Source organism: Dendrobates tinctorius, unplaced genomic scaffold (genome assembly GCF_039654945.1).
Source record: "Dendrobates tinctorius isolate UK_male_01 unplaced genomic scaffold, ASM3965494v1 ptg000011l, whole genome shotgun sequence".
In the NCBI taxonomy this organism is placed as follows: domain Eukaryota; kingdom Metazoa; phylum Chordata; class Amphibia; order Anura; family Dendrobatidae; genus Dendrobates; species Dendrobates tinctorius.
The window spans coordinates 92,320,401-92,342,628 of record NW_027361679.1 but is presented as its reverse complement, the minus strand read 5'-3'; the positions used below and the strand labels follow the sequence as shown (position 1 = coordinate 92,342,628).

Sequence of the window (22,228 nt, the reverse complement as noted above, 5' to 3'; positions counted from 1 at the left end):
TTCTTTCTTCGGATCTTCTTGACCACAATTTTTAAATGGGTCTCTGTTGCAGGGAAGCACGGGGATTATTATGCCCTCATCACTTTGGGGTGACTTCACTACTTTCCCTGCTTAGCAAAAGAACAGACTCTAAAAAGCAATCTGTCCCTGCCCTTCATGACATTAACCCCTTGGTGCAGGTGTCCAATGACTGAGCATAAGAGTCCTTTCATCTTCTATTGCTGCAGCTGTTCAGGGCCTCACTTTATATGCCATTTGCATCAGCTGGCAGTCATGAGGATTCACCCTGGTTGACGGTTCAGCATCATCTGGGTTCAGTCTCAGCGCTCAATTGGACATCTTCAGTCTACACACAAGACACAGCCTGCACTGAGGGAAAGTGAAGTTCACAATCATACTTGAAAGTTCCAAAGTCTTGGCAGAGCTAACTCAGTCCAAAGCAACAGTCCAAAATAACTCAGTCCACGATATATTCACAGTCCAAGATAGATCAATTTGTATACAATATAACTCAGTCCTGGTGGCTTGTTTTCCACCCCTTGATCAAATGAATCAAACAAAATTACTGTAAGTTTGTTGGTCCAAATTGTGCCCAGAATGACCTTTGAAATTTTCTACTGTAGCAAATATTTCTACTCTAGATAATAATACTACATAAAATATATATCATATTTGTATGGAATTATACACTGATCAAACACATCAAATTCATGTCAATCACATTTGCATAAGAACGTTGATCATAATTACCAGTACAATCATGTTCATGGAGATCACAAAATAATGTTACTACTAATCAGAATCAGTACAATTACATGTTAAGGAAAACCGAACCCAAACCAATTTGCTATTAACCCAATTCTAGCAAATTATTATTTTTACATAATATACACATTACATCAACACACACTCTGGCTAAACCTATTGCACTCATTCAGTAAGCAGGAGAGATTCTCATTTATATATAGACAAACACACACTTTGGGTACCCACACATTTGCATTGCATGACTCAGGTGTAGGTGAACAAAGCTATATCAAGACATTAACAAACTAGCATTCATTGAAATCATTTAACATATATATTCTTCAAAACCCAATTTGCACGGGAGCTCCCAAAAAATAAAAAATGTTAAAACTCAAAAATAAGTCATAAAATATAATCTTATATTAGGTAGATGGACTCCTTTTTCACTACTGCAGGAATGAACTATTTACTGTGCACTGTATTTACATGTTAACTAAATGGCCAAGGTTTCTTCTTTCACTCCTGCAAACAAACAAAAGGTTAATTACACCCCCCACCCCCCAATCCAACATGTAGTGGACTGAAAAGAGAAAAAAAAACAAGAATGCTAAACACAGTACAATTAAAATTCAGAAAATGAGCTCATAAAATATAAAAATATACCAAATAAAAAGTAAAAATAAAAATACCACGTGGACTTTTCTTTGGCTGTGAACCAATTTTAATCAAGGGATATCCATGACAAATACACAAAGCACATACAGTGACAAAGACAAACACTTAGTACAAATAAGTCATCTATTTATCTTGTCAACCCCCCAGTATATTATCAGTCATCTAACTTTTGGTCAGTCTTAAATTCATTGTCTGTACTGTCACTCCCTCTTTGCCTTGTATGTTTCTCTCACAATGGCTCCCACATACAGAATCATCTTATATCTGCTGTGGTCTTTTGCCTTTTAAAACATCAAGGTCTATTACAAACCCTCAGGTGAGCATTGCTCATTTATGCATCACCAAAACCAAACCCAATTCATCATATATCAGACAGCGCATACGTCACAGTATGCTCACAGGAATATTTCTCATCATATATCAGCCAGTGCATACGTCAGTATGCTCACAGGAGTATTTCTCTAAGAAACTCTAGAATGAAAACAAACATCATTAGACATCAAAAAATGGCAAAACTGTTCAAACAACAATTTTCAGGGATGTTCCACAACTTTTATAATTAGTCCATGAGGGAATCTTGGCAGAGTGTGTAGTATGCCATGGTATTGGAAGAGTGCAAGGGGCGGTTACAGTGGGGGCTTTGCATGCCTCCATCAGGTGTCCCACCTCTATCTTTCCAACCCCCTATCTCATTTGTCGCCACCCTCTTGGGTCTGGCGAGTTGCAATTTACCTTTTCTCCTCAGATCTTGCCATCTCCTCAACAGGTCACTTGTAGAGATCCCATCTATATTCTGGAATGGAACTCCACTAGCTATCAGGTCACAAAACAACTCCGTCCTGCTCTTTCTAATTTGAATATTATCCTCTTTTCTCCTTTCTTGATCTACTCTCTTTACTGTACTATTTTTTGATACTTTTGCTCTCTCTAGAGCAGATAGCTGGGAGATTAGATTGCATGCAGTGTAGACAGTAGTGGAATTTCCCATAAGTGCACTGAACATAGTGAACAATGGGGCTTTGTATGACGCTGGGGCACCTTCTATGAACTTATTCTTCATCAATACTGTCAATATTGCAGCATCTGGTCCCTTCCAATCCTCAACAACAGCAAAATAATCATTCAGATCTGGCAAAGAATTGCGAGTTATGCCACCTATACCTGCGATTTCTCTCAATCTCTGAACTCCATCTCCAAGAGTCTCCCATCGTGTCTGTGGTATTAATTCCATGGGAGAGTCATACACTTGTGCCACAGAATCCCTCACCAAATGCAGCAAAGAGAAAGTCTCTGTAGTGTCCCTTGCACGTCTCATTTTTAGACGCACCATAGGATCAAAACAAATACTACAAAGTCCTACTGCCTCAAGACAGTTCAAGATTATAGTATCAGCTCCCTGATCCCATAATCTGAGAATCCATGCTAACAAAGGTTCTCCTGCTTGCTGCCTGTACCTGGTAGCTAATTCTGTTATTTCTCCGGCTGTATAATTCCTAGTTTCTTCGGTCATTGAAGCTTCTGCTCCTGTAGCTGTGTTTCCTGCATCCATTCTATCTCCACTACGCTGTGTGACTTCTCTCCTAGATTTAGTAGTCACAATCGGTCTGGCTTGCTTTTCTTCCTCATCTGTTTCACTGTCACAGCTATCCCATTCTAGCAAATCTGACCATTTCTCATGTGCAATCATGGTTCTAATCTGTGCAGTACAAATATCTGACACTGGCCGCTGTCTCCTCCTGCGCCTATTCTTATTCACATTTTTCATTACATAAGCTTCAAAATTCCTTTGCATATTGTCATGCTGTTTCATTTGGTCTCTCAAGGCTGATTCCAAGCTAATCCTTTGCTCTAAAACTGTATGCAGCTCTAAACGCAAATTGTCTATCTCCTCCTGTAATATTTGGGACACTTGCACATAGATCCATCCAACGGCTGCTGCAGCTTTCTGCTCTTTTGCATCATACCTTGAGAGATCAAATTTGCCAGCCACATCCTGAGGATTTGATAACCGCTGTCCCTCCATATATTTGTTACATTCCTGTGCCATTGGGGTCCACTTTCCTGGTAACACCCATTCTGGCAAAGATCTGACACTACTCTCAACTGCTTTCCTACTCTTAACAAACTTATTCAATTTTGCAAACAGCTATGCTTGTGACTGTGTAAGGGGAAGGAAATGTATTGTAAGGGTTCCAATGGATTGTAATGAATAAGAAAATGCTCACACAAGAATTGAATTTACTAAATTGATTTACTATATAAATGATAAGATTAAAATATAAAACTATAAATGCATATGCATTAATCAGAAACAGGCATTATTCATACATTACATTATTGAGATAGTCTCATCTCAGTGTCCTCTCTGGGTCTGTCACATCTCTTTCTCTGTGTTGCTCTCTCTATCTCTCTGCTCATCTACCCTCCTTTTATCCCCCCAAAAGAATTCAAATGTGTCTTCTTTGATCTATCCTTGAATGCTAATGAGAAAGTCCCCTGACCAAATCACATCCTTGGGAATGTTTACACACCCAATCTAATTATGACAACGAAGGTCCTTTGATGGTAGATAAGTGTAAGCCAGTTATTTGCTCTGCTTTGGACAATTTGACCATCTGGTTGAAACAAGTTTCAATGACCTTCTAGGAAGGTTCAAAGAGCTCAATATATATATATATATATATATATATATATATATAGTATAACTGATTGAAACTATATCAATAGTTGGTATTAATTATTTGGAGTGTTGAAACCAATAAAAATAAATCATAGTATACAGGAAATAGCTAGGCATGTCTCCTCCGTGAAGGGTCCAGAACCGTCCGGGCTGTCACCTTTATTGTGGGGAAGAAAACTTGAGACTCCAGACCGTACTCTGTGTTTGAGAAGAGGGGGCGTGGCTAAGCAGTCAAAGTTGCAGTGCGAGAGTGACCAGACAGTTTAGGCGGGAACTTCGGGCGCACGGGACACCTGTGAGGTAAAATCAGCTGAGAGGCGGTTGGGAAGAGCAGAACATAGCCTGGGACGGCAGAGCGCTTTGACAGGAGACCGTCGACTGAGTAACGCTCAGCCCTCGCTGAGACCACTGACACAGCCGACAATGCTGCCACAGCCGCCCCCGCTGACAGTACTGACCTTGAGAGACAAGGTCTGTGAACTGGACTAGGCGTGTGTCGATTTGGCACAGCAAACGGGGCTGCCCATTGCAAATTGTGTTTGGGCATTGCTGCAAATCTCCATAGTGTTGGTACACTCACCGCTGAGGATAAGGATGTATCCCTCCTCATCATCTCATCTGCTGGACCCAAGACCCGCATCAGGATCCCGAGGATTCGCCGCCATCATCAGGACCACGAGAGGACACCGCTAATGTCAATAGATATTACATCATTTACCTCAGGATTGTGACAGATCCTCTCTGCGACGCAATCTAGGCAGCACCAGTAACACACAGAAGTTCAACCATGACTGGCGCCTGAGTGATAAGTTATACTTTATTGTATTGTCGGCTTTACTTGTCCCTGTTCCTTAAGTTTTCCCCATTAGCCTTTTGCTGTATTAGGGAATATTATCCCTCCATTTTCTCTCTGCGTGGACTGTATGATAAACCCCTTTCCCCCTTGGTCTGTGTGCAGTCCATTACTGCATTCTACGTGCCTGCAGTCTCCTCACAACTGCAATGCTCTCCCACAGCCTTTGTGCGCATCCTGGGGGGGACAAATATATACACTTTGCTTGTTCTCTTTCAGAGATGTAATAATGAAACTTATCCACAAGATGGCCATAATGATAGTGCATCATGTATAAATATTTTTTATAGTTATTGCCATCTTTATTTCTGTAACTTGTTTATCGTCTCTTTATGCTCACTACCAATCTTGGACTTTGTTATTTATAAACTGCTGCATCTTCTCCAACACATTATCCCATCTCCAATATGGAGATATAGGCCTCCAATGGGTGCACATGTGTGCTGTGACATCACCTGCCTCCCTCTCCTCACCTAGAGTCTAATCATATCATGCGCTGTGCAGTCATGTGCAGTTCAACTTCTGGTTATAGACGCAGTGATGAACGGCGCACACGCTCTCAATGACACGGGTGTGCTATAGGTAATGCAACTATTATATAGACCCACTGAGTACTGTGCAGTACCCCCTGATAAAGCTGCACACAAACACATGTCAGAGTACTGGGCAGTGTGCTCTTTACTTATGATAGCATAAGGTGAGTATAGGTTGTTGTCTCTATATCATTCATCTACTGTGAGTGCTATTGCAAGGGGTTGTATTAGTTATTTAGCTGAAATTTATCTACTGACATTATTGGTTGTTTATAGCTTTAGTACTCCATGTACTCTGGAACTGGTCTTATTGTCATTCTTGTGTTGTTGTCTGTAATCTATGACTGTTATATGGGTCCCCATGCCCCCATTATTTTGATATACTGATTGGTTTCTATTGTACCTTTATGTTATTTATTATCTTAACCATATAGTCCGTTTTTATTTTATCTGGGTTTGATAAGGTTCTTTAAATATTTTTTTCTGTATTTGGCTAAATAAATTGTCTATCAATAAAGTTTGGACACATTTTAATAATATGTATTTTATATACCGTACTTTATCTTATTTGTTTTGGTGGTAATTAAAAGTTTACATATTGCAGGACACCTGTTTCTAAACTTCTGGTGCACTTTCTATAAGGCCACATTAAAAACACTCATGTGTCATGGTCTGACCTAGGCATATATGAGACTATGAGGTTCGAATCAGGAGACCCATGGCCGGTCCATCAATCATGGTCCGTACTGAGAATGTTATACATAGATGTGTGAATGTGGTACTTTTCAAGCTATGTTCCCACTATTATTTTAGTCCTGTGAGTTTTGAACTACAACTATTACAATTCTATCGTGTGGCCATTGTAAAGAAACATATTTAGCAATTCTATTTATCTGGAAGCAGGTCCCACTTACTTAAATAAGGTGGAAGTTCAGGACATGCAGGCAATTCTTGATTTTCTGAATCTTCAAGTATGACAGAACCTTAAGAAAATAACAACCATGTTTATTACATTCTTGGACAAATACCACTCTATTATCTTCTAAAGAAGGGAATAAATGGGAATTGGTGGTGAGGGATTATGTCAAGCTTTGCAGTCTGGAAAATGTAGTGTGTCTTAACATCTTTTTATAACTGAAAAAGGTAAAAATTGATGTAAAAATAAAATGACATCTTTTGGTACCTATAGATTAAAGGGAATCACAAGATTTCACCCCTAAAGACCCCGTCACACAAAGCGAGCTCGTTAGCGAGATCACTGAAATGTCACAGGTTTTGTGATGCAACAGCGACCTCACCAGTGATCTTGCTACATGTGACACATAGTGGCGACCGGCCCCCCGCTGGATATCGCTGATCGTGCTAGAATGTCCTAGGCCATTTTTTGATCTTTGGCGTCCCGCTGACCAGCATGCATCACTGTGTTTGACGCCAACGAGCGAACTCGTTGGCGACTCAGAACTCAGGGATGCAGGCGTGAGTCATCAGAATAGCTACTGTGTGACAAGGTCCCAACGATCGCCGAGGTCATCATATGGATCACCGTATCGTTGCTGCATCATTGAGTAGATCTGCCTGTTTGACAGCTTACTAGCAACCATGTAGAGACATGCCAGCGATCCTTACCAGGTCGTATCGTTGTCGGGATCGCTGGAGCGTCGCTATGTGTAACGGGACCCTAAAACTATTTATATGTGCACATAGCTCTTTCAAAGACAAGATCTTTTTCAAAGACAAGCACAACCTTTACATGGCCAATCTGTTCCTTCATTACTGAGAACTCAGCCTTCTCATTTGTATGCAAATGAGACTGAAAAGTTATTGCAGGCCTGAAGCCTCTATCCCTAAAACTATTCTCCACATAGTTTCGCCTTATACTGCTTGGCTGACAGCCTCTATGCTGTGAGACACTTCAGGACACAGAAAATTCATCTTTGGTCAAACAGGTTGAGGTGGTACTGGGCAAAGAATATAGCTGGAGCAACAGAGGTCTCAGATCTACAAATAGCTCCCCAGCATTTGCATATCAATTCAATATGTTTTCTTAAAGAACTACCTGAACATATAAATAGCTTGAGATGTGAACTTGGATTTCCTTTAAGGCTTAACTAAACATTCACACTCAACTTCTATGAGACAATCACAGAATATGGATGGTACAATTGTTATTGCATACGAACCCTCCTCACTCCAGAAAGTATCATGTACAAGTATAATTTTATTGGAATTAATCCACAATCATGTAACAAAAGCAGGCACCAAACACTAAGGCCGGCTTTACACCTCCACATTTCATGGTCTATGTTAAAGACCATGATTTTCAAACCATCTGTGGGTCTTCTGCCCCGAACTAGCAACCTTATAGGCATGGTCGTTCAGAAAATTGAGGTCGGTATATTGATGTTGAAATGCGGAACAGTAAAGCTGAGCTAACATACAGTTATCATTTGTGAGAAAGTGCAATTCACAATGACATATAATTTTAATTAATATTAATTAATTTATAAATTGAAGAGATGCAGAAAAGCCAAATAGGGAAATTGCACAATAAATAATTTAAATGAATTTACATTGTTTGTATCCTCTTAAAAAAAATATATAAGTTATGGCAGGTTTGTTCAATTTCCATCACAATATTTACTGGTATTTCAAAATTATTATATGATGTTTTTTGAAGTCTAGGATATTAATCTTATTCATAATAATGTCACGATTATTGTCACTGGGAATTGTATTTACTTCAAAAAGACGAAAGGTTAATTACAATGGAATTCCATTGCAATTATTTCTGAGGTTTCAAAATTATCATATGATGCTTTTTTGAAGTTTATGATATTAACTATAATTTCTCGATTATTGTCATTTGGTGCTGTGTTTACTTCAGCACTTCAAATGAAGGACTGACTGGTTCGTAATAGGTGATTGACATGAACTAGTGTGTCTAGGTGCTATAATTCTGCAATTTCCAGAACTACGTGCAAGAATGTTATGTCCTGTTACAAGATACAATCTATTCAAGACAAGAAAAAAAAATGTAATGCTTTTCTAAATACTAGAGACATCACAGCAGGATTGGCAAGAGAAGTGCTCAAGATGTACTTTTCCAGTTCCCCAAAAATTCAAGAAAAGTTTAAGTCTGCAAAGAGAAGGCTATACTGTACATTTCTGTTAGGATAATAGTCTGAAATAAGTCTATAATATATCCACTTTCAATTTTAAGAAATAAGTTTTAGGAGGACCCATCATCTACAATTTCTTCTTATTGTTCCAATGTAAACAAGACAACTATAACAATACCAAGTCTACAACAGGAATAGAAGATGATTGTAAGAAAAAGTATAGTTGTTATTAGCTTAACTGTAATGGGCACCTTTAATATAGAGAAAAAAATATTTTTAAGTATCTTAGTGGTTATTTAGTATTTCATATAAAAAAACAATAAGTTTAATCTCATTACAGTCTCATGCACCTCACCCTCCATTGACTCTGATAGGCAGTTTGCAGCCTGTCAGATTTTTCTGTTTCTGACAGGTTCCCTCCCATTAACCCCTTCAGCCCCAAACCAGTTTTCACCTTCCTAACCAGGCCAAATTTTACAATTCTGACCAGTGTCACTTTATGTGGTAATAACTCTGGAAAGGTTCAACGGGTTCTACTGATGCTGAAAATGTTTTTTTTTAACATATTTTGCTTCCCAATAGTGGTAAAATTTGATTGATATCACTTCCGCTTATTTGCAAAAAATTTGGAGATTTGGCGATAAATTTAGAAAATTTTGCAATTTTCAAACTTTTTAATTGTTATGCCCTTAAATCAGAGTTCTGTCACACGAAATTAACACAAAATTGCACCCCTAAAGGTTCTCAAAACCCCATTCAAGATGTTTATTAACACTTCACTTGCTTCACAGGACAAAATGATAATTTCATATTTTTTTATAAATGTTTCACTTAAGACACATTTTTTTTTTTTTACAAGGGTAACATGAGAAAATAGACTGCAAAATTTGTGGAATTTCTCCTGAGCATGCTGATATATCATATGTGGTGTGACAAAGTCACTGGTGAAGTGATGGAGGGGAGATGCGTGTCACTGTGCATGATCGCGTCAGTGATGTAAAACCAGATTAGTTTCCTCCAGCACTGCGTGCTCAGATGGTATATATAAAATTATATAATGGGCTAGTTTTAGTGGACATTCATAGAGCGGGAGGGAGAATGTCCCCGTATCTCCTCCTGAAAAACTGCCAGGACCTGAATGATGTCAGAATCATGTGATCAGTCACATGGTGAAGGAGTCACAAGGTCAGGGCTTAAATGGCTTACTGGCAGAGCTTCCAGTGTTCAGTGGTTCCTGGAGAGATAGGACTCCAGGGAGTAGTGTGCTCTAACTGAACATTGCTGTCTGTTCATTTTTTTATTTTCACAAGGGTGGCAGGAGGAAATGTACTCCAAAAATTGTTATGCAATTTTTCTTAAGTATGCCGATACCCCAAATGTGGGGGAAAACTACAGTTTGTGCAGACTGCAGTGCTCAAAAAGGAAGGAGCACCATTTGACTTTTTCAAACCAAAATTTTCTGAATCATTAGAGGATTCCATGTAACGTTTGGAGAGCCCCTGAGGTGCCTAAACAGTGGAAACCCCCTTCACAAGTGACTCCATTTTTGAAACTGGACATCTTAAGGAATATTCTAGATGTGTGTTGAGCAATATTCTTCACAGAAGTTTATAACTTTGACCAGTGAAAATAGAAAATCACATTTTTTACATAATTAGCCCCAATTTTATTTTTTTACAAGGATAACAGGAGAAATTGCACCATACAGTTTATTTAGCAATTTCTCCTAAGAACACCTATTTCCCATATGTGATCTAAAACTACTTTTGAGTGCAAAGCTCAGAAGGGAAGTAGTGCCATATTAGAGATCAGATTTTGCTGGAATGGTTGGAACAGCCCATGAGATGTCAGAACAGCAGAACCCCCCCCCCTTAAGGGACCTCATTTTACAAACCACACCTCTCAATGAATTAATCTAGGGGTGCAGTGAGCATATTGACACCACATGTGTGTTATAGAAGGGTTAATGTCTTTTTCTTTTTTGCTAGAATTTGTTCTTATACTGTTGTAGCCTTATAGTCTCCGATTCAAGGATTTTATACTTCTTATCTCATATGAAACATTTTCAAGAGTCAGTAAGAATATATTCTGGGTACATGGTAAATAAAGGTCAGCATGACCAGGGTAACAGGGGGGGCTACATGACTTACATTGAGTTATATTGTTGTAAATGGTATAAAATACTGCTTTTTGTTTCAATAAACCAGAAAAGTGACTTGCTCACAACCACTGTGCATTCTTTTCTCCAAGCTCATTATCCGGGAGCGAAATCTCTTAATTCGGCCTCACTGGTGATACGGCATATTTGACTTTAGGTCAGAACAAAAACAGCTTATCATGGGGCAGTAGTGGGAAAACAGCGGACGAGGAACCTGGGCCTCTCAATTGCCCCTCAGGCTAAGGGGGTGCCCTGACTTTCCTTAACTTGGGGGTACACTTGATGGTAGTAAGGCCCAAGTCACCGACCTATCTCCTGTTTAGCCCTGAGCTAAACCCTCAACCCCCTCCCCAGGAGGTGAGACAGGGAAAAAAGTGAACTGCACCAAAAACCAAAGGAAAGATAAGACAGACCCCTTGGGGTTAAATCAACAAAAAAACAAAACTTAGCTCTATCTGCTGCAATGCACTGTACAGCAGAGTTAGGCACCAGAACAAGGAAATAGCTGAAGCTCCACTGCACTCAGCCAGCTTCTGACTCCAACTTGGTTTGTCTCCAAAGAGGAAGTGTATCACCAACACCAGCTGATGCCTCAGGTGACCTTTTAAAGGAAGGTGGGAGTGGTCCCAACTTGAATCAGCAAACTCACCTAGGAATGCAATTACACCAGCGGTCACCGGGGGGGGGGGAACTGATATTAACCTCCGATGGCCTGAAAAGAAAGAGTTTATATAAGAGAATCCAGAATCTGACACAGATCCCAAAATGGATCGTGACAGTACCCCTCCTTCAATGAGGGGCCTCTGGACCCTCAAAACTACATCTCACCAGAAAACCACCTTTGGTGAGGATTAGAGTTGAGCGATACCGTCCGATACTTCAAAGTATCGTATCGGATGGTATCGGCCGATCTTTAAAAAAAGTATCGGTATCGCCGATTCCGATACCGGAAGTCCCATTCAAGTCTATGGGACTTCCGGTATCGGAATAAGAAAAACCCTTTCCTGCCCTTGTACAGCCTCTCTGGGGTCTGTACGGGCTTTTCGGGGGGCTGTGCCGGCCTGCCAGGGGGTCTGTGCAGGCTCCGGTGGTCTGTGCCGGCCTGCCGGGGGGCTGTGCCGGCCTGCCGGGGGGCTGTGCAGGCTCCGGGGGTCTGTGCAGGCATCGTCCGATGGGACTACAAGTCCCATCGGGCGATGCCTGCTACCATGACAGTGATTGACACATTAGCCAATGATGGGACAGTAGTAGTCCCATCATCCGGCTAATGTGTTAAATGTAAAAAAAAAAAAAAAAAAAAAAAAAATTACATGCTACATACATACAACATGCATACTACATACATGCTACATTCATACTACATACTACATACATGCTACATTCATACTACATAAATACTACATGCAACATACATACTACATATATACTACATGCATGCTACATACATACTGCATGCTACATACATACCACATATATACTACATACATACTACATACATACTACATGCATGCTACATACATACTACATATATACTACATGCATGCTACATACATACTACATGCTACATACATACTACATATATACTACATGCATGCTACATACATGCTACATGCTACATACATACTACATATATACTACATGCATGCTACATACATACTCCATGCTACATACATACCACATACATACCACATACATACTACATACATACTACATGCTACATACATACTACATATATACTACATGCATGCTACATACATACTACATGCTACATACATACCACATACATACTACATACATACTACATACATACTACATGCTACATACATACTACATATATACTACATGCATGCTACATACATACTCCATGCTACATACATACCACATACATACTACATACATACTACATACATACTACATGCTACATACATACTACATATATACTACATGCATGCTACATACATACTACATGCTACATACATACCACATACATACTACATACATACTACATACATACTACATGCTACATACATACTACATATATACTACATGCATGCTACATACATGCTACATGCTACATACATACTACATATATACTACATGCATGCTACATACATACTACATGCTACATACATACCACATACATACTACATACATACTACATACATACTACATGCTACATACATACTACATATATACTACATGCATGCTACATACATACTACATGCTACATACATACCACATACATACTACATACATGCTACATATATACTACATGCATGCTACATACATACTACATATATACTACATGCATGCTACATACATACTACATGCTACATGCATGCTACATACATACTACATACATACTACATGCTACATACATACCACATATATACTACATACATACAATACATTCATACAATACATACATAGACATACAGTACATATAACATAGAGTAACATACTTACCAATACTTGTCACATTGTTCCCCGAAGCCATTGTCTTTTCCGGAATAAATATTAACATAACAAACCACAAAAATACTCACCCACGATCCGAAGCAGTCCACGAGTGTGTCCCACGACGATCTTGGGTAGAGAACTGCAGCATCAGATGATGCTGCCGTTCTCTACGGGCTGCAGGAATCCAATGACGGAAGGTAGGTATCCTTCCGCACTGTATTCCTCCGCCACTTAAAAAAAAAAAAGTCCCTAGTCTCACTTTATGCCATTGCTGTGTGGGAAATTCCCACGCAGCAATGGCATAAAGTGAGACTAGGGACTTTTTTTTTTTTAAGTGGCGGAGGAATACAGTGCGGAAGGATACCTACCTTCCGTCATTGGATTCCTGCAGCCCGTAGAGAACGGCAGCATCATCTGATGCTGCAGTTCTCTACCCAAGATCGTCGTGGGACACACTCGTGGACTGCTTCGGATCGTGGGTGAGTATTTTTGTGGTTTGTTATGTTAATATTTATTCCGGAAAAGACAATGGCTTCGGGGAACAATGTGACAAGTATTGGTAAGTATGTTACTCTATGTTATATGTACTGTATGTCTATGTATGTATTGTATGTATGTAGTATATATGTGGTATGTATGTAGCATGTAGTATGTATGTAGTATGTATGTAGCATGCATGTAGCATGTAGTATGTATGTAGCATGCATGTAGTATATATGTAGTATGTATGTAGCATGCATGTAGTATATATGTAGCATGTATGTAGTATGTATGTGGTATGTATGTAGCATGTAGTATGTATGTAGCATGCATGTAGTATATATGTAGTATGTATGTAGCATGTAGTATGTATGTAGCATGCATGTAGTATATATGTAGTATGTATGTAGCATGTAGCATGTATGTAGCATGCATGTAGTATATATGTAGTATGTATGTAGCATGTAGTATGTATGTAGTATGTATGTAGTATGTATGTGGTATGTATGTAGCATGTAGTATGTATGTAGCATGCATGTAGTATATATGTAGTATGTAGTATGTATGTAGTATGTATGTGGTATGTATGTAGCATGTAGTATGTATGTAGCATACATGTAGCATGCATGTAGTATGTATGTAGCATGCATGTAGTATGTATGTAGCATGCATGTAGTATGTATGTAGTATGTATGTAGCATGCAGTATGTATGTAGCATGCATGTAGTATATATGTAGTATGTATGTAGCATGCATGTAGTATGTATGTAGCATGTAGTATGTATGTAGCATGCATGTAGTATGTATGTAGCATGTATGTAGTATGTATGTAGTATGTATGTAGTATATATGTAGTATGTATGTAGCATGTAGTATGTATGTAGCATGCATGTAGTATTTTTTTTTTTTTTTTTAACATTTAACACATTAGCCGGATGATGGGACTACTACTGTCCCATCATTGGCTAATGTGTCAATCACTGTCATGGTAGCAGGCATCGCCCGATGGGACTTGTAGTCCCATCGGACGATGCTTGCACAGACCCCCGGACATCAGCACAGCCCCCCGGCAGGCCGGCACAGCCCCCCGGCAGGCCGGTACAGACCCCCACAGGGTGCACAGACCACCGGCAGGCCGGCACAGCCCCCCGGCAGGCCGGTACAGCCCCCGGGCAGTCCACACAGCCCCCCGGCAGGCCGGCACAGCCCCCCGGCAGGCCGGCAGAGACCCCCGGAAGGCCCGAAATGACGGCGCATCATGATGCGCACACACCGCGCATCATGATGACGTCAGGCCGTCAATCAACTGAACTTCCGATTCCGATGCCGAATTCCGATATTGAAAAAATATCGGAAGTCGGTATCGGAATTCCGATACAGCAAGTATCGGCCGATACCTGATACTTGCGGTATCGGAATGCTCAACACTAGTGAGGATGCCTAGATCTACCAGAGTTCATGTTGGCAATCACCTGACTCTTAGGATTATAGCAAATGTGGACTGATGGAGGTGACAATGTATGCTCCGGAGGTGCCACAAATCTTCAGAGCGCCAACCTGGGGAATGAGTTATGTACGGGTATTACTGGGGGTCACTCCAGCTGGTAAGTCCCCGGGCCGAGAATGGCTGACATCTGATACGGCCCGATCACCAGATAACTCCTGACCCCAGCAGCATACCTGCACCGGATGTTTTTGGTGGACACCCATACATACTCGTTCACACAAAGGTCCGGACCTGAACGTTTATTGTCACACCCACGTTTGCCACAAGACGGTGAACTCTTCAAGGAACTGACAACAGAGGCGTCCCTGTGTCACTACACTCACAGCCCCACAAGTCTTTGAGGAAACAATCACCCTTCTCTGACCCCTCCTCCTATGAGGACTCTGCCTCTCAGGGTTCGCTAGTGGTGAGGGTTGAGACTTGCCCCTACTCCCTGGCAGCACCTCTGCTGCCCCCACTGGAGAAGAAGGGAACGGTTGTAGAATGACAGCAGAGACAGTAGCCCCTGGGCAGCAGCCCTCACATGACTGATCCCAGCTGACTACTTCCCTAGACCGCCAATCTATGACCGGGTTGTGTCTTTTCAACCAAGGGAGGCCTAAAATGATAGGTGATGGCATTCCCCCCCAAAGACGTAGCATGACAGGGACTCTTCATGAGGAGTCCCTAAATGCAGATGTATATTATCCCTGACTTGAGTCAACCTCCCCTGGCTAAGTGGGACAGAGTCAATGGCCTGAACGCTTAAGGGTTTTGCTAGCATCCTACACCTCAGGCCATGGGTCTGGACAAAGTGAGCATCCACCAGATTGACTCCTGCTCCACTGTCCACAAGCACCGGTATACCATCAGTTACCCCGCCAACCACCACTTCTGCTGACAATGTACACTGAGGGGAAAAAATGGAGGAAATATACACTCCCTGATCGCCTCCCTCCACACGACCAGGGGGACGCGGCTTCTTAGGTGGTACAGATGTTTTGGCATGAGCTGGGCAGACCCCAATAAAATGACCAGTCTGCCCACAGTAAAAACATGCCCCCACACCACAACGAACCGCAGGCGACACCGTTTGGGAACTAGCTCCTCCCACCTGCATGGGTTCATCCATCAGCACTGGTGTGTCCTCCTCCCTAGCAATGACTACAGGGGGCACATTTGGTGTATGCCTCTCCCTGAGGCGTCTATCCACCCGGATGGCAAGGGAAATGGCGGCCTCCATCGACCTGGGGGCAGCATACTGCACCAGAGTATCCGGCAACTTTGGGGACAGAACCTGCACAAAATGACTCCTAAGGGCAGGGTCATTCCACTGTGTGTCAGTGGCCCACCTCCTAAACTCTGAGCAGTACCTCAGCAGGCCGGCCCCCTGCTTGATCTTACGGAGTTGGGTTTCTGCCAGGGACACGCCATCAGGATCTCCATACACCAGCACCAATGCTGTAAAAACCTCGTCTACTGATCGTAGAGATGGTGAATCGACCGGCAGGGAGAAGGCCCAGGATTGGGGATCACCCTTAAGAAGGGACATAATGATTCCCACCCGCTGTTCCTCACTCCCTGATGAACGAGCACGGAGCCTGAAGTATAACTTGCAGGCCTCCTGAAAAAGCAAAAATTTATCTCCAGAAAACCAGTCAGGGAGAGATATCTTGGGTTCTGGTTAAGCCTGCACCTGAACCAAAGCCCTAAACCCCACCAACTGCTGCAGGTGCTGCACCACCTCACCATGCAGCACCCTAAGCTCAACAGTGAGGGTCTGAAGCAGTTGGGCAAAGGCCTGCATTTGGGCCATGGCTCACCTGAAAAAATGGGACGGTTGGCGATAATGTCACGGGGCAGTAGTGGGAAAACAGGGGATGAAGAACCTGGGCTCCTGAACTGCCCCTCAGGCTAAGGGAGTGCCCTGACTTTCCTTAACTTGGGGGTACACTTGATGGTAGTAAGGCCCAAGTCACCGACCTGTCCCTATCTCCTGTTTAGCCCTGAGCTAAACCCTCAACCCCCTCCCCAGGAAGTGAGACAGGGAAAAAAGTGAACTGCACCAAAAACCAAAGGAAAGATAAGACATACACCTTGGGGTTAAATCAACTAAAAAACAAAACTTAGCTTTATATGCTGCAGTGCACCGTACAGCAGAGTTAGGCACCAGAACAAGGAAATAGCCGAAGCTCCACTGCACTCAGCCAGCTTCTGACTCCAGCCTGGTTGGTCTCCAAAGAGGAAGTGTATCACCAACACCAGCTGATGCCTCAGGTGACCTTTAAAAGGAAGGTGGGAGAGGTCCCAACTTGCATCAGCAAACTCACCTAGCAATGTAATTACACCAGCGGTCCCCGGGGGGAACTGATATTAACCCCCGATGGCGTGAAAGGAAAAAAGATTATATAAGAGAATCCAGAATCTGACACAGATCCAAAAATGGATCGTGACACGGCTACCACAGTTTTGGCGCCCAACGCAAAGCCTCGGTAACCATCCTAATCGGAATCGGTATGTGGGAGTTTCCTGAGAGATTGGCCATACAAATTCTTCTAGCTGCAGCAAGGTAGGAAGCCTTATTCTTACACTTTGTTTTTGTGCTTACAGTATCTCTGGATCTCTCCATATCTCTGGGTAAAGGCTGCAAACACGGTTCAAGAACCGACATCACCAGCAAGTTTTTTTGGATTTTATGTCTGTTTATGTCCATATGAGAGTTGAATGATAGAGTAATAAGATAATAGGTGTAATCCGTATTATCTGTCAAAATACTAACTGGCTGTGTGGTGCAGAACTGGGACAGTCTGTGAAGTTTTATTACTTTGGTTTTCTTGAATTAGCGTTGCATTATATACTGTAAGACTGTGAAGGCTGTGTTTTGTATAAGGCTGTGTTTTTGTTTATGTAATTGTTTTCAGCCGTTCTCGGAGTGTCAGTGGACACTGCAGTTTTCATAAGTTGTCCGCGGTTGCGACACCACACGCACGGTAGGTCTAGAGGGACGCTGACCCTGTGTCTTGGGCCTGAGTCCTGTGACCATATACTGTGCGTGCATTCCACTGAGACCTGTGACTTGAACAGGCTCAGCATTTGTGTTTAACGCCTCGGTGTCTCTGTGAATTAACAGAGTCCGCCCCGCGCACACCGGCTGACGTTCAACCCGCGTGTGCTATACCGCCATATCGAGTGTCTGCCATTACATAGAAGCAGTGCAACACCTCTGCACGGTGGACCCCGGGCGGTGAACGCACTTTCTATTATTTATTATTTAGTGCGTTCTGCCGTCCCTAACATTATACTAGCACCAGGGTCTGGCTAGTAATGGCGGACCAACAGCAGCTATGGCAGTACATTCGGCAGCTGGAGGGCAGGTTGGCGGCTCTCAAGAGTTCCACCTCAGCTGCGAATGCTGCTACGGCCGCTGCCCAGACAGTCGCAGAGGCTGTCTCGTGTGTCCACGTCAATGCCTACGCCAACATTACCCCGTCTCCCGTTGCCCGATAAATTTTCAGGTGACAGCGCCACCTGTAGGCGTTTCGTGAGTCAGTGTCTATCCAGCTTGAGTTACTGGCCATGCGATTCCCTACAGAGCGGGCTAAGGTAGGGTTTATCGTTTCCCTCCTGTCGGGCAGGGCGTTAGAATGGGCCACATCACTGTTGGAGCGTGGTGACCCCATGGTTCTGAGCGCTGCTCAGTTTTTAATGTCCCTAAAGCAGGTCTTTTTGGGGCCACGGGTCACTCACGACACCTCTCTCCAGTTACTAGCATTAACACAGGGATCCCTCTCGGTCAGCCAGTACGCCATCCGTTTCCGGACACTGGCTTCTGAGCTGGAATGGCCTGATAAGACACTCATCCCTGTGTTCTGGAGAGGTTTGGCGGAGCATGTCAAAGATGCTCTAGCTACCAGGGAGTTTACCGTAAGTCTGGAGGAGCTGATTGCTATCTCAACCCGCATTGATCTCCGTTTTTCAGAGCGCGGGCTGGAGCGTGCTCACTCCAGACAGAAGGTTAGCTTGGCTCCCGAATTATACCTCCAGAGCCCATGGAGGTGTCCCGCACCGGTCCCAAGCCGCACCCGGCACAAAGCTCCGCACGCTGTTACCAGTGTCGACAGTCTGGCCACCCGGCTAACAGGTGTCCGCAGCGGTCAAAAAGGCGGTCACGTCCAGTGGTAGTTGGTGGGGGTTTATTTGATATGGAGACTTTCTCCTCCAAACCGGCATTCCGAGGGACGTTAGATAGCGGTGCTTCCACCTGGGAGGTAGAGGTCACGGTGGACTCCGGGCAGAAGGAAACTTTATGTCCTCGGCCTTCACCCAACAGCACGCAATTCCGTTGGTGCCACTTCCTCACCCCGTGACCATCAGGGTGGTCAACGGTTCGACCTTACCGTCCCAGATTACCCACCAGACAGCACCCCTTAGGCTCTTAATCCCACCATCTCACCGCGAGATGTTGTCCCTCCTCATTATGCCAGAGGGCATCGACCAGGTGCTTCTAGGAGTTCCCTGGCTCCGTTGCCATTCCCCTCATATAGACTGGTCCTCGGGGGGAATACTGGGATGGAGCAAGGACTGTGAGGGAAGGTCCATGGCCGGCAGCGTCCAAGTATCCTCTACGGAGGTGCCCGCAGATCTCTCCGCGCTTCCTACACACTACTCGCAGTACGAGAAGAACGTCCGTGCTGATGCGCTCTCTCGCTCGGTGGCTCCAGTGGTGGAAAAGGAGGCTGAGCCTCGGCTAATCGTCCCCACTGAGACTCTGAGGATTGTGGCTCCGGTCTCTCTCTTGAGTCAGTGCCGCCGGGCAAGACCTTTGTTCCTCCCTGCCTGTGGCCAGAGGTTCTTGCATGGGCACACGCGTCCAGGGTGGGTGGTCACTTTGGAAATAAGTGGACCACGGAACTCCTGGCAAGGACTTATTGGTGGCCGCACATGGCTCGGGACATGAGAGAATACATCCAGGCATGTGTCTCCTGTGCTCGGAACAGGTCAGCCGGCTGGGTTGCTGTATCCCTTGCCGGTGGCAGACCGGGCAGTGGAGGCTCGTGACATTTGGGATTGCACCCTGGAAGCCATTCAAGTCCCTAAGGAGAGAATGAGGGCGTCCGCCGACACACATCAGCGCCCGCTCCAACTTTTGCCCCTGGCGACTTGGTGTGGCTCTCTGCCCGAAATATCAGGCTGCGGGTCCAGTCCACCAAGCACGCGCCGTGATACATTGGTCCCTTCGAAATCCTAGAGCGGATCAGCTTGGAGGTCTACCATCTGGCACTTCCACCACACTTGGCCATCTCTGACGCCTTCCACGTGTCCCTTCTCAAACCTGTTCACATGTCCCGGTTTTCCGAGTCATCTGCCGGGTCATCGGACTTGTCTTCGGACGAGTTTGGGGTCAATGCGATTGTGGGATGCAGGGTGGTGCGTGGCAAAAAGTTTTATTTGGTGGTTTGGAAGGGTCATGGTCCAGAGGTCCGGACCTGGGAACCAGTGGAGAACATCCACGCCCCGTTCCTTATCACGGCATTTGAGCGTAGCGAGGCTCAGAGGGGAGGGGGCCCTAGGAGGGGGGTAGTGTTAGGCGCCGGGTTCCTACAACTGCACAGCAGGAATCCGGAGCCTTGCATTCAGCTGTCTCCCATTACCCATCGACCGCTGGGGAGCCTCCTCACCAGTTCCATCGTTCCAGAAGCTCTGCTCAGACCAGCTTTGTGGGTCTGGCTGTTGCTGCCACCTCTGGGCCAGCAATAGCAATGAAGGTGCTCAGCAGCAAGCCACTCCAGAGGCTAAGTCATTCCGTCGCTCCATTGAGCATGCTCACAAGATGATCTCCCATTGGAGATCGGGAGTCACATGCACAGATCCTTCTCCAGATCTGATTGGTCCATCCCAGGGATCTGGAAGCTTCCGGAAGGTCCCGGCTCTAATAGGTTTGCATGGCCGCTCGGCCATGCGCTAGTATAGACTCTAGTTGCTACCTGTGTGAATGATGACGGATGCATGGACTTGCAAATGACTCATTATGATTCCCCTCCCTCTGATATTACATGTGTGGATAGGGAACTAGTGATAGAGTCAGCACCAGTCAGTGGCAAGCTACAGGCCGCAGTGCATATCATCCACTGTACTAGCGTCCGACAGTGTGCTTGCTACCAGGCATTGTTGTCTTGTGGCAGTGTCTGTCGCCGCGCTGCAGTCAGCAGTACTTATTGGCGTCCGCGGTTGCGACACCACACGCACGGTAGGTCTAGAGACGCTGACCCTGTGTCTTGGGCCTGAGTCCTGTGACCATATACCGTGCGTGCATTGCACTGAGATCTGTGACTTCAACAGGCTCAGCATTTGTGCTTAACGCCTCTGCGTCTTTGTGAATTAACAGAGTCCACCCTGCACACACCGGGTGACGTTCAACCCGCGTGCGGTATACCGCCATATCGAGCATCTGCCATTACATAGCAGCAGTGTAACACCTCTGCACGGTGGACCCCGGGCGGCGAATGCACTTTCTATTATTTATTATTTAGTACCTTGTGCTGTCCCTAACAATGAGAACCTCTGAATGACATAATTTTACCTCTATACAAGTCACTAGTGCGAACACTCTTAAAATACTGTGTACAGTTCTGGTCTCCGGTGTATAAGAAAGACATAGTTGAACTGTAGCGGGTGCAGAGAAGAGCGACCAAGGTTATTAGGGGGTCTGCAAAACCAAGACAGGTTATTACTCTTGGGCTTATTTAGCTTGGAAAAATAAAGGCTTAGGGGTGATCTTATTATAATGTATAAATATATGAGGGGACAGTACAAAGACCTTTCTAATGATCTTTTTACTCCTAGACCTGTGACGGAGACAAGGGGGCATCCTCTACGTCTGGATGAAAGAAGGTTTAAGCATAATCACAGACGCAGATTCTTTACTGTAAGATCAGTGAGACTATGGAACTCTTTGCCACATGATGTTGTAATGAGCAATTCCCTACTAAAATGAAAGAGGGGACTGGATGCCTTTCTTGAAAAGTATAATATTACAG

The 22,228-nt window shown here is 43.8% G+C and overlaps 1 protein-coding gene across 1 annotated transcript in view; it reads right to left on the bottom strand.

The window, feature by feature from the left end:
- Positions 1-22,228, bottom strand: part of LOC141100155 (beta-1,4-galactosyltransferase 1-like) — a 288,644-nt gene that overhangs the window by 123,025 nt on the left and 143,391 nt on the right. Inside the window, exon 2 of the mRNA XM_073588434.1 lies at positions 6,403-6,471. Coding sequence (XP_073444535.1) covers positions 6,403-6,471 — 69 coding nt within the window. The remainder of the gene's footprint in view (positions 1-6,402; positions 6,472-22,228) is intronic.